This window comes from Paramacrobiotus metropolitanus, unplaced genomic scaffold (genome assembly GCF_019649055.1).
Source record: "Paramacrobiotus metropolitanus isolate TYO unplaced genomic scaffold, Prichtersi_v1.0 Parri_scaffold0000003, whole genome shotgun sequence".
NCBI classification, from domain to species: Eukaryota; Metazoa; Tardigrada; class Eutardigrada; order Parachela; family Macrobiotidae; genus Paramacrobiotus; species Paramacrobiotus metropolitanus.
This window is the reverse complement of record NW_026570223.1, coordinates 183,453-196,164: the sequence shown is the minus strand read 5'-3', so window position 1 is coordinate 196,164 and position 12,712 is coordinate 183,453. Positions and strand designations below refer to the sequence as shown.

Here is a 12,712-nt window from a genome sequence, read left to right as displayed (position 1 = left end):
TATCAAAGCAATTTTCAGTGCGCATATGGTTTTCATTTTTTCTTGATTTATATGATTTTCTGAGTGGTGATAACTAGTCAGTACTTATTCTAATACGTTATACGGATAAAAAAAATTAAGGCCAATGTTTCGGGCCAGAAGAACTGAAGGAAAATTTCGCAATGTATTAATCGTAAAATTAATCGTACAATAGTACAAGTAAGTACTGTATCGTACTGTATGTACAGAAAATCGCAATCGATAAATTCGGTACTTTTGTGAGGTTAGGTACAGTAATGCACTGTTCTTCGGCGCATAAATACTCGAGTACGGTACGAATAGTAAATTTATAATATTATTTATGTTTTTTTTTGTAGCGGTATAACGAAAAAATAACGAGAACGATATGACAAGACTTTTTTACGTATCCGTCATGTCGTATAATATATATATAACGATATACTGTAATTTTATCTAAAAATATCTATATAATAACTTATTTCGTGCAATGAATTTTTATTTCACAAAATGCGGTAACAATTCGTGCAATTTGTTTATTACTGTTCATTTGTATTTTATTTTTGTACTGTTATTAATTACGTACTGTGATTGAGATTGCAATAATTTTTACACGTTAGTGATTTCGGTAATACCGAAATCACTAACGTGTAAAAATTATTGTGTACCACGCCGTATTTATTGTGTAATGTGCACTTCCTTTCTACCTGAATCATCTCTCACCGTACGAAAGTGATGATAGTACATATTTGACAGTCACAACAAACCTTAATAAATGAAAGTGATAACAAATTAATAACAGAAATAAGTTTCGCCTGTTGACTATCATTGATTCATTACTATCTGTATTTACCAACTACTTAGTGTTCGCAACGAAATACGATCATTTCCGTTTTACTTTATGAAGAAATGGGCTATACGTGCAATGCAAATAACTTTTCACGTCGACATATAGTATTTATATACTCGTAGTCGTACTGTAAATCTTTATATCTATAGACTATATAGATATTCACCAAATCAAAAACTAAATCAGGATTTGACAATTCCTAAATTTTCATGTACAGTATGTATTGAACTGTGTACATGAACTGAGTGCTGTATCGAACAATCGGCAAACGTAGAAACTTTTTAATTGACCAAGCGTATAAATCTCGCAAAAATACTCCGCATCAGAATGCCGGACAAATACATATCGTGTAGATCAATTGTACAAAATTCTTCGAATAATCCCAAAAATACTAATCTCTTGTCACCGTTTTGGCGCACCGTTGACAATAAATGACAACACTTTCCGCACATAAGCAACGCCAAAACGAAACAACGCCCTAGTCCCTATACTCAAACGAAGATCCGATTTTTAACGGAGATTACAACTAAAGAGAAAAAATGCAACAACAAAGGAATAACTAAACTGCATACAGTTTTTGGTCTGGCACGTCGGAGATCCGTTTCTAAGCAAACTGAGGCTGCGGCACGAAAGCCGGCATCGGCGGGAAGAAATTCGGCATCCCGCCGTACATCTGGCCGCCGTCCATGGGAATCGGTCCCGGAGCACCGTAGTAATATCCGTTATGCATTCCCATGGTGCGCTGTAAAATATCATTGGAAAAATTAAAATATGCAAGTATAAAATTCATCTAATACGAGCTAAATTGTTACGCAAAAAGAATTTAATAATTTTCAGCTCAAAAGCACCTCGTAAAATTTTAGAAAACTCAGTGAATATTCAGTACCAGCTAGAGTTTGCTCGACCAAAGAAAGTAAAGAACGCAAGTAAAAGTCAACAGTATCCGAAAAAATTAACATCTTTTTCAATAGTAACTTCCGTTACAAAGTTGATGATAAACTATCGTTTAGGAAAAAGGAAACAGCGGAATATTATACCCTCTCAGACATTTTCGGCCGTATTCTTAACAAAATTACGAAACTTCAGAGTTGCAGACATACTTTAGAGAATAGTTTCGGTTCAAGTACAACGTACCGGTGCGTACGTAAAAAAGTATTCGCATCATACAAATATTCTAGTTATTTAACAATTTCCGAATTTAAGATACCTCAAACATGTCCGGACGCGGCGGTGAGCCCATGAAGACGCCGGTCGGCGTCCCCAACGAGGAGACGCCGCTGGATCCACTAGACCCGTTGGGCGACGGTGTGGCAGCTGGATACGGGGTCAGTCCTGGGCCAGCCGTGGCCGTGTTGGCGCCATTCAGCAGCGGCACCTGGTTCCCCATTCCGTAACCGAATCCAGAATACTGATACGGCAGTCCATTGGGAGTCATATAGAACGCGTTGTTGTAATACGGCACCCCAAACATCCCGCCGTGAACATTCTATAAAAACACAATATTTCACCCAGTATTTGATGCGAAGCCATACACATGTTCTGCACACGAGAACATACATATGTTCTACATGTTCTCGTATCTCTGAACGAAGAATCTCTAAAAAAACTTACGAATAAACTAACAAGTTTTCGGTGTGACAAACTGACGATACAGCACAACGATTAATAAATTAACTGAATAATAAACGCCAGAATGATACTGCGGTAAACTGATTCCAATTCTGTACTGGAAACTGCAAACTAATTTTGGCACTGCTTAAGTAAGTATTTAAATAACAGTTTCACTAATTACACCTTCGATAAATCGGGCACTAATATAATACAAAGTTTTAAAGAATTCACCATCGTCGAGTAGCCAGGCGCTTTATGTGGCGTCTCAAAAAGTCAAAACGCATTTCCCCACCGTGATATTACTTTTGAAAACTTAAAATGGTAAATTTATCCAAATCTCGAGATGCAGTAATGATTAATAACAGAAACGTACGCACCGGAAACAGCGGCATTCCGTTAGGCTGCAGCGGCTGCTGACCCGGGAGCATGGCCCACTGCGCGTTCTGGATCCCCGGCGGGACGTAGCCCTTGTTGTACGCCTCCGGATGGACCGTCACCACACCAATTCCCGGTGGCAGCTGTTCCGCCTTGGGCAGCACGGGCGCATCGTCCGGACCTGACGCGGAGAAATTCGTACAAATTATCGCATTTATTTAACATATACGCGGGGATATTTACGCTACAACAATCGGGAGACGCAGAAAACTGATGTGCAAAATCTGACTGAGTGTACTGTGTAGTAGTAATAAAGAGAATGCCTTACGGAAGATTTTTCCAAACGTCGATGGACGACGGTAGGCTTTAGCCACATTCAAACGACGACCATGAATTTCCAAAAAAGTCCGCTGAAACTACAAGAACCAGAAAACAGTTATTTACGCAATTCATGAATTACTTCCATCACTGAAAATTACCGCAAAACAAATTCAATACTTACTCGAAGGATTTACAACACAAAACAGCACATTTACATAATTTTCCTGATTTATATGATAAGCACAACGGTATGCAAATTTGAAGAAAATTCATAATTTTATTCAGTCAGAAAACTGGATTTCAGAATCTTGCTGAATTCACATGGATTACAGGCCCATCACTACAAACTTACCACGCGCAACACTCGATCCACGTCCTCAGCGAAACCGAATTCGACAAAAGCATACCGACGCGGTTCACCGTTACGCGCGAACAGCGATTTATCCGTAATCACATTGATATCCACAATCGGACCGTACTGGCGGAGCGCGTGCTGGACATGCTCCTTATTGGTCTGCAATTTTTAAAAAAATATTAATAATAAAAATTAAAGGCAATAGCGCTTGTGGAGAATAACTGAGCTGCATCAGTTTCTATGCCGCTGAAGACATCTTCGTTTGTGATAAAATCAATAAATTAACGTTTTTCGAGAATTTTCGTGCATACATACAGCTTATGCCAAAATTCACATTAAAATCCTACGCAACTTTCCGTAAACAATACAGACAAGGATCGTTACTGGTAAAATTTGCAAGACGCCAGAATTCGATGAAATGGATTAAATGCGCACCTGAGGAGCTAGTCCGCCAATAAAGATCTTGCTGGGCATCAAAGTCCCATTCAGGCTTCGCTGCGGAGCGCTTTCGGTCCAGCTACGGTTTCCCTACGACGATAATGTCAAGTACAAATTGTACAATGTCAAACACAGAAAAGCCCAGAAGTCGCTACGAAACAGAAAATACGGAGGAAACCAGAAACAGTTCTTCAGCGCTACGAAACCCCGCGAAGGCATCCGCCGATGCTGCATCGCCGATACGCATTCTTGGAGATGCGTTGCGCTGTCTGCATAGGATCACGACGGAGGGAAAATCAACGATCTACAGTTAACCCCGAAACTAAGCCTCACATTCACAGGAGCAACAAGTGGAAGGAACCAGGATACAAAAACGAGTTTAATTGAAGCACATGCAAAGCAGTCCCTGTCTCGATACAAAGCTAATATTGGGTATGTACAGGTTTATTCTGAGGTAAGCCTCATTTATTGCCTACATCAGGTACAGAACCCGTGGAGCCAGCAGAGAAAAGCAAAATCAAAGATACTTACGTTTTTTCCGCCGCCGTTCATTTTGCGAAAAAAGGACTTAAAACTTGAAAACTTTGAATATTAGAAAACAACTTCTAACGAAATTGAAAAGCAAGCAAATGGAACAAACCTGACTAGGAAAAAAAATAAAAATAGCTCTCGAAAGTCGCAAGTGATATCGACAAAATTCTTCCTTACGAAAAGGATGAACGAAGAAAACTTCGGGCTGGTAATTTTTAGTAATTCCACCACTTTGTAATACCAATTCCACCACCTCGCTAACATTCGGTCGCTAACGCTAACCACCTCCATTTTCGGATTTTCCAGTTTAAAGCAAGACTTGAGTACGGTAAGGTAAGTAGCGCCACCTGTGGAATCCCACTGGAGCTTTAGTGGAATTGGTGCAGCGGCAATCGTTTCCGCCAAAATTGGTCGAATACCATTGCGGTCGCCGCACTCGCGTGCGGTGTTGTGCTTCCGTCGGCTTGTCAAAGGGAAGAAATTCTCAAAGCGTTGCGAAGCGTCCGCTTTACCGACTCCGTGATCGGTCGCTTTAAATTCGAAAACAGACTGAATCCGCACGCAATGGACAAACGAAGAAGAACATACTTATGGTCAGATATATCACAAATATATTATAGAATTTGTGTACGTAGTTAAAATTTATAAACAGGCAAAGCATCAAAACTAGAATCGAGAAAATTGCCTGTCAACTTCTCTACTCGTACTTTAAATATGGCTTATGAGAGTATTGTTGTGATTTTTCCAATTTGCCAGTTTCTTCTTGACTAGCATACTATCTAAGTATTTCCCTTTCAATGTTAGTACAAAATTTTGAGACATTTAACCACATGTCGGGCATTTGAAAAGCGGTGACAAATAAAAATTTATAGCCTTTTCACCAATAAAAAAAAACAGAATCCAAAAGAATCAAAATTTAAATTTTTAATAGGACAATGTCATTACTTTAAATTTAATTTGGAATAAATAGAACAATCAGCAAGGTGGTACTGCTGTACAGAATTTTTTCGCAACAACTTTATTAAGTTGTCTATTAGTGCTAGAGCTGCTACTTGCTAACAAACATCACCGCTGCCAAACGTACACATTTACACACTCGGTGTATCAATAAAGTATCACACATCATTCCACCACAGCGCAGATTTCAAACTAGAACAACAAGGCAAACCAGGTTCATTTCGACTCGTAGTAAGTGCGAAATAATTTAAGAAACTGTTCATAACAATAAAAATTGATCCCCGTGGCCAGCGCCGCTTTGATCAGGCTCGGACTGCAATAAAACAAAACACACAAATTAAGAAACGAGTTTCAACAAAATAAAATGCCAGTGATTAAGCTGCGTTTCCGCAAGCCAATTTTAAATGTTAACAACTTTATATCCGTGTTTTCTTCTAGGCGCAAGCCGCGCAACTAACAGAATACAGCCAAACGCTAACGCTGCTAGTAGAAATATCCCTTTTTGAATAATGTACTGCAATGACGTTTTTTACTCATTTTAAAATTTAAATTAACTGAAATTTAACATCAATACAAGTTGTAATGCTATGCGTTGGATATGAAATCACCTGTAGCCTTTGTAAAATCCGCTGAGGCCCTCGATGCGCCACATCTCACCAACGCACTGACGAAGACTGTCAACGCAGATCATCCGGCCGAATCCGCGACGTCCTTCCTCGAAACCCTGCACTTGCAGGCGCTTCTTGAACACATCCAACGGATAGATTAACGTTTTGGCCACACCACCCGCAAATATACCACACGTCAAACTTTCCAGCGCATCTACAAAAAACCACCAAAATTATAAAAAAAAATGCGATCAAATTATAAATCAGGCAGAAGTCCATAAAGTCAATCATAAAAAACTCCATAAAATCAGCGAAATTAATTGGGTTCAATACAATTAAATTGATGAATCTCTAGCTGAATTAACAGTTTATAAACTCATATCCGCACCTGCTTAAAGTTTAACCCTTATCCAATAAAAGAAATGAAGCTTTAAGAGACAGACGATTAATCAACAGCAGACCGAGCAAATAAGAAAAAATTCTTAGAAAATCGGCAGAACGATCTTTCCTGAAAGTAATTCGTAAATAAACGGAACAGCCGCTGCGATAAACGACCGCAGCAGGAAACCGGCTGCGCGATCATCAATTTTACCGCCACACTGCGCGACATAGGACATACCGCTGTGGGCGGACGTATTGCCAGAGAAGCGTCTATAAATAGACTGAAACTGGGCGTAAAATGCAAAGGACGCTCCATTGTAAGGAACTATCTGGATCACAGCCGGGACGAGACCGCGGTAGAAGCCGCGGAGGCCCTCCTGACGGCGGAGGAGAGTCAGTGACTGCCACAAAGAGTTGTACACCTGCACAGAAAAAACACGGCAAATAAATAGAAAGAATATTCAATTTTTGCAAAGTTAACGCTTTTATCCAGCATTGCCAGGGATTCCCAGAAATGAAATATGTACTATCACTGGGTAATACCGATTCGATAGGTTATAACACAAACCGGTGACCAAGTGAAAGCTGCTCTTTACTTTTAGCACTGTTTTGACCGATGAGATTCATCAATATTTCATCGGCTTCGATACGTGCTGATACTGTTATAATTTATTTTGCAGAAAGGTAAACTACTTTAATATTAAGTTTAAAAATTTACAGAACTTTTAAAAGAATTTGCATTAAGATATCTGCGATATTCGTTTTCGCAGTCCAACGAAAAACCTCCGAAATTGCTCTATAAGAACAGTACTTAAACAAACGGCTGATGCAATGCCGGTGTGAATGTCAAAATATTTAACCAACCTTCTGGCGTCCCTGCGAGACGAAACGGGTACGGACCACATCGAGCGGCTGTGCGGCCACCGTGGCCGCCACGCCCGACACACTGCCACAGAGGAAATACAGGAAGGGATCACGCGGATTATCCGTCCACCGCAGCGTCCACAGGGCGCGGTTCAGCAGCTCAAAGGTGCCAAACTACAACCACAAACCCTGTACCTTCACATTCTCTATGAATGAAGCCGTTCCGCGGTTCGTGTTATCAACGGCAAAAAAATAGAACAAAAAATTGTGCGGTATACACAAAAAAAGCCTAACAAAGCAATGCTTATACCGCACGTTGAAACTGATGTTCCACGATCGAAACTATTAGTCAATTAGTGCCTGCTCAGTGTGCTCACCTGTACCAGACCGTAGACAGTGGACAGGAGTTGAGCAGCCAGAAGTCCTTTCTACAATTCGAAAATTCCCAAATGATTAAATACATTCACAAGTCAGGTGTCTTCAATTCAAGGCTTCCAGTTTGACTTTAACTTATTCTTATATAATATAATTATTCCTTTACGGCATTACCTACGCTGAAATCACCACGTTCAGTTCTGATTCTCTTACCGTCTCCGAGACGAACCCTATTTCACGTTTCAATAAAAATAAATAACCCAATCAATTTATTAAACCACAGCACCTACTAGAACCGCGCGATAAAATTCAGGAATTACTCTTTCATCAAATTTTATGGTTCGAAATTCGAAGGGTTCTTCGAAAACCTGTAATCGATTTTGCAAAAATTAGAACTTTATGTAAAATTTCGAAATTTCATGATAATAGAATTACAAGCGGTGAGAAATATAAAAAATCAAAATTTTTAATTGCACAAAATCTCCATAGCTTTCCCTTGCTAAAAATTTCCTGTGAGTAACGATTAGGTTTTTAATTCTTCTATATTAGTCTATAACAGCGAACTTACCCATAAAGCGAGGACGCCCTCTTCCCGCACAATCAGACCCACCGCCTGCGACAGTCCCTGATATTTGGACGCAATCTCACCGCGTCTGATCGGTTCAATCTGCAGCTGGAAGCGGATCTTGCACACATCCACCGGCTGCGTGAAGAACCGGCTGTAAAACACCAACAAAATCAAATCCCCACTCTACAATTCTGCATCAGCACGCTGCTGTCAGCACCTGAGAAACGCAGCAGATGCTCCGCATATTCCATAGACATAGTGGGGCAGAACAACGCTCTGTTTGGGATCAAATCCGACCATAGATTCAACGGATCACGAGGCACCAGGATGTAATTATTATCCGCTAACATCGGTGACGGCGATAATCATGGAGGGATTACAACGGTGTGTCACGCGAGAAACATTAATCAGCGCACGCACAGGGGAATAAGGAAACAGGGCGATGGCGGATGCTATGGGCGCAGAGGAAGCGGAAAAGGTGCGTTTCCACTCTGTGAAGATCACTGGATTACGTAACTGTGCGTAAGACTGTAAGAGAAAAAACTTGTCTGACAAGGAGGATGCTCGGCGGTTTGAAATCAGTCTGGATGAGAAAACACATGAATCAATGCGCAGGCGGCGTGGCGTAACGAAGTATCATCACAATTCACTTACAGGCCGAAGCAGACAACTCCGAATCGGCTCGTATCGTTACGTTCGTGTGCCGACGGAAGTCACGATCAGAACTCAGAACTGCAAGTGCAAACAGCAAACGTCAGAGAAACCGATGGCAGGGTACTACCGCATTGATGTCTTTAAAATAGAATCGAATAATTTAGATTCTTGTAAAAACAGAAGCTACACTTTTTTAAAAGGAAAATTTAGAGAATCTCTATCATCGAACACCGGAAAACCATATTGCGGAAATTTCCATGGTTAGCCGTTGCCTTGAATTTCAATCGGTTAGTCACCGTTAGTGCCATCTTTGGCGGACGTAACTGCGACATCGACTCAGCTCGGGTTCAGCTTCCCACAGCGGAAGTCGGCAAAGACGATTTTGGTTGCAGCAGCGAGCTTATATTCGCTGGTTGCAATTTGAATTTTGATTTTAGAATTTTCACGTTTCAGTTTTGTGATTTCGGTTAATTTACTTTAATTTCAAAAAAAGTTTTGTTTCTTTTACTTGTAGTTAAACAGTATCTCGTTCTAGTTGACTGCGTTTGCTCGGATTCTGTTCCGATCCTTCGTACTGCCAAATATGTGCGCCCACAAGTTGCACATCCGAAACGGTGAGGAGCCAGCGAACACGAAATCATGGAACTCTTCTTTTGAGCCGGGTTCTTCGTGTTTTTTGTTTGCTGCGACATGCATGTTTCTTATCGTGTGGTTCAGCTGATTTGTTTCCAGAATTAGCAAGGAATCATCTTGTGCAGCGTTCTCGCGAGTTGGCTAGCATGGAAAGCATCGCCATCCACGCAGAATCTCCGCGGTCGTCACTGTGCCACCGGAGCGACGAGAAACCCACACACCGATCATCGACGCAGCAGCCCGGATGTAGACCTAGCCAGTGTGATGCGGCAGGAGCCGTTAATTATTTCCAGAGCCTTTGGGGTGAGATTTTAAGCTAGGGAAATTAACTGATTTTTAAATGTTTTGAAATTTTTTGTTTCTGTTTTTGCGCATTTGACGAGCTCGCTGCCCGCTTTATGAAAGGCTGTGCTAATTTACGAGTAATGTCGAGTATGCAGCTATATATCGTATGCCGTGTATTTAAAATTAAGACAGGACGCAGTACGTACCGGTTTAATTTTTGTCAAAAATTGATATCGTTTACAAGAACTTTTTTCGCTCTCGCTTGTCTTCGTACGCTTTTTTGCATTCGGTGAATTCATTCAGTATACATTTGGCTGTGTTGTGTTTTCTTTCTGGAAGCGCTACATATCCGAGATTTGGAGATTCTGTTATTACAACGTCATAAAATTAGTTGTAATTTTCTGAATTTTGCATGGATTACTTACCAGTGTGCGCGAATGCTTATTACGTAAGAATGATAAGATACTTCATCATACTTCTACCGTATTTCTAATAACGCGCCGGTACGGGTGGTTCCAGCTTGAATCACAGTATTTACATTAAGAATTATTCAGTATTTTGGCGTTTGAATTTTCTTTATTTTTAATTTCGCGGCTGACAATCATGCAGCCGGTGAATGGGGTGCTAGGATGATAACCACGACGGTCTTCTGATTTTGGTCATGAGGACAAACACATTATGCTCACTATCTGACGAAAACCCCCAACAATTGATTCATTACAGTTTGTACAATCTGAAATTTTGCAGACTGATATTTTCCAGTGTTTTCACCGTTTTTGTGATGTTGGCATGCGAGTCGTCACTTGTACCGGAAGTTCGGCACTCAGTTAACCGCATGTTGGTTTGCTTTTGCTGAATAGTGCTTATCCATACTTTTCCACGTAAATGAACGCATTATTACAGAAAATCGGCACAATTGAATTTTCAGCGACAATAAAATATTTCGAAACTACGTTTAATTCATGATTTTTGTGTGTTGCAGCAATGGACGCACCGTCACTCGGCCCTCTTAATCGACAACACCAGTAATACGGCGCCTGGGTGACAGTCGGAAGTGTAGATTTCCAGGACGTATTAAATGGTAAAACAATGTGTAATCGTGATACATTTGTGCATTTAAGGAGTTCTATTTATCTCGATTAAGCAGATTTCTGATTAGATATATTATTAGCATCGTTTTGATTCATTAATGCTTTCTAGCGAAGTGAAGCTGTTCAGAATTACTACTTTCAGCTGTCATTCACACTGGTACGCAAATTGGTGTATACTGTAATTAGAAATTCTGCTGAAATGCGCAAAATGTTTACCGGTTTTAACGATTAAGTAAGTAGCATCAGGGCTGGAAATGGGCTGTTCATCGCCTATTGTAAACGAAAAGTTTTGTTCCATTTGTCAGTGGTTGTTGATTGTGGGGTACAGTACGTATGATGAGAACACACGACGGTCTGCTGAAGTCACGCGTTGATGAAAGACCTTGAATCAGCTCATTTCTGAAGAGTCGATCCCCAATTTCGTCTTTAATAATAAGGTTTATATCTGCTAGTGATAAACAGAAATACATTGTAACTGACTTTACTGTTCGTAGTATCATCGCGGCCACTCGTCCTGGAAACCGGAAGCCAACAGCAGCAAATTTGTGATGACGAAGGTGCGTACAACGGTGATCGACATCGGCATCATCCGGGATTCCGGAGCATCGCTTAATGCACGAGTACAGAAGACACCCGAGCGTTAATGCCGAATTTCTTAGTAAGTCTGCCAGAATCTCAGAAATTTTTATTTAATTATTCAGAAACTGAGATAAAAAGAAACTAAATTTAATTGTAAGTTTTGTAATTATTTAGAGGCGTACAATTCAAAATTTTGTGGTTTTTCGTCGTGCTTTTCTGCTTGCCCTGCAACATGCGTAGAGCGGTAGAAGTACGTACAGACTACAGCGTACAGTCATATTATTGAAGCAACTGTTTTCAGTAATAATTCTAGATTACCTAAATTATTGCAGAATTTATGTACCGGTGCTGCACTCGTTTAGTATGCATTGTAAAAGCTGTATTGGTCAATGCCTGTCTCAAATACATATTATGCCGTTGCTTTGTATTCTATCTGTAACTATATATGAGGAAGATGTTTATTTCATCCAGGAAACCTTCTCGGGTTGCGTGATGGCAAAGAAGGCTGCCGCGTGCACGGAAGGATGGTGAATTTTTATTTCTGATTTTCCTTGCCATCTGATTGTGGACTGATGACTTCCATCGGATGCCAAATCAGCAAGCATGGATTATTTATGGCGGCAATTCGAAGAAAGCAAAAAGTGTCCGTGCGGGTTATGGCAGTGACTGCGCCGACACACCGCATGATGGTCTCGCAGTGGATAATGGATTACCGACGTCAACGGCGCGCGCGCGGAAGACGGATTATCATTACACGCATCCATTTGCAGGATATATGGGCAGTGTAAGCTTCCGCTGCTGCTCGAGAAAATGGGATTAATTTGGCTGATGCCCGGAAGTCGTCGCTTCGTGTCCCCCGGGGGAATTTTCGTCACACGGAGAATGGTGTTTTCCAAATGAAAATAATACTTTTATATAATATTCCATTTTTGCATTTGAATTTTTAATTTATCTTGAATTTTGTTCGTAGTCAATTGTTGACAAGCGGCGCCTCTTCACTGTGGTGAATATTATTATGTGCAAATGGATAATAAAAAAATTCGATAAAAAACAATTCCTTGCGCTTGAGTGCATCGTTTCAGTCGTTTGTATTTCAGCTGGAAACAAATCTATACAGGCGTAAACAGATATGGCGCTTCTTTTGCCATGCCGCGAAGTACTGCGCTTGCTGCTTGAGCGACCAAGCATACCGCTTTCAAAGTTGCAACTTTCGTGATACTTTTGCAATACACGCGCACG

General features: G+C 40.6%; 2 protein-coding genes and 1 long non-coding RNA gene across 4 annotated transcripts; 1 reads left to right on the top strand and 2 right to left on the bottom strand.

Annotated features, from left to right (window-relative positions):
- Positions 1 to 1,119: 1,119 nt before the first annotated feature.
- Positions 1,120 to 4,643, bottom strand: LOC129596806 (uncharacterized). Its single transcript, XM_055494179.1, has 7 exons — positions 4,479 to 4,643; positions 3,945 to 4,037; positions 3,507 to 3,668; positions 3,162 to 3,249; positions 2,836 to 3,014; positions 2,055 to 2,333; positions 1,120 to 1,589 (listed from the first exon to the last, which is right to left on the bottom strand). The coding sequence occupies exons 1-7, from the start codon at positions 4,497 to 4,499 to the stop codon at positions 1,452 to 1,454; spliced, it is 960 nt and encodes a 319-aa protein (XP_055350154.1). The 5' UTR covers positions 4,500 to 4,643; the 3' UTR covers positions 1,120 to 1,451.
- An 846-nt stretch (positions 4,644 to 5,489) lies between these two features.
- Positions 5,490 to 9,053, bottom strand: LOC129595529 (mitochondrial thiamine pyrophosphate carrier-like). Of its 2 annotated transcripts, XM_055492576.1 has the most exons (8): positions 8,886 to 9,053; positions 8,449 to 8,814; positions 8,232 to 8,382; positions 7,666 to 7,716; positions 7,289 to 7,462; positions 6,663 to 6,846; positions 6,044 to 6,257; positions 5,490 to 5,748 (listed from the first exon to the last, which is right to left on the bottom strand). In XM_055492576.1, exons 2-8 carry the CDS (start codon positions 8,529 to 8,531, stop codon positions 5,652 to 5,654), a joined length of 954 nt encoding a protein of 317 aa, XP_055348551.1. In that variant the 5' UTR covers positions 8,532 to 8,814; positions 8,886 to 9,053; the 3' UTR covers positions 5,490 to 5,651. The 2 variants fall into 2 exon arrangements, with proteins under 2 accessions (XP_055348551.1, XP_055348557.1); XM_055492582.1 differs by lacking the exon at positions 8,886 to 9,053 and having other exon boundaries at positions 8,449 to 8,822.
- A 216-nt stretch (positions 9,054 to 9,269) lies between these two features.
- On the top strand, positions 9,270 to 12,534 carry LOC129596410 (uncharacterized). Its single transcript, XR_008691422.1, has 5 exons — positions 9,270 to 9,499; positions 9,618 to 9,821; positions 10,786 to 10,884; positions 11,389 to 11,552; positions 11,945 to 12,534. It is a non-coding gene; the product is annotated as an uncharacterized LOC129596410 (long non-coding RNA).
- The last annotated feature ends 178 nt before the right edge of the window (positions 12,535 to 12,712 follow it).

Bases quoted from the DNA above. Each gene is read 5' to 3' on its own strand.
- LOC129596806 (XM_055494179.1), bottom strand. From the start codon at position 4,499: ATGAACGGCGGCGGAAAAAAC. The intron at 3,669-3,944 runs GTGCGCATTTAA...TAAAAATTGCAG, and splicing joins TTGGCGGACTAGCTCCTCAG to ACCAATAAGGAGCATGTCCA. The intron at 2,334-2,835 runs GTGCGTACGTTT...GTGTTTTTATAG, and splicing joins ACGGAATGCCGCTGTTTCCG to AATGTTCACGGCGGGATGTT.
- LOC129595529 (XM_055492576.1), bottom strand. From the start codon at position 8,531: ATGGTCGGATTTGATCCCAAACAGAGCGTTGTTCTGCCCCACTATGTC. The intron at 6,847-7,288 runs GTTGGTTAAATA...TTTTCTGTGCAG, and splicing joins TCTCGCAGGGACGCCAGAAG to GTGTACAACTCTTTGTGGCA. The intron at 5,749-6,043 runs GTGATTTCATAT...GTTTTATTGCAG, and splicing joins GGATTTTACAAAGGCTACAG to TCCGAGCCTGATCAAAGCGG.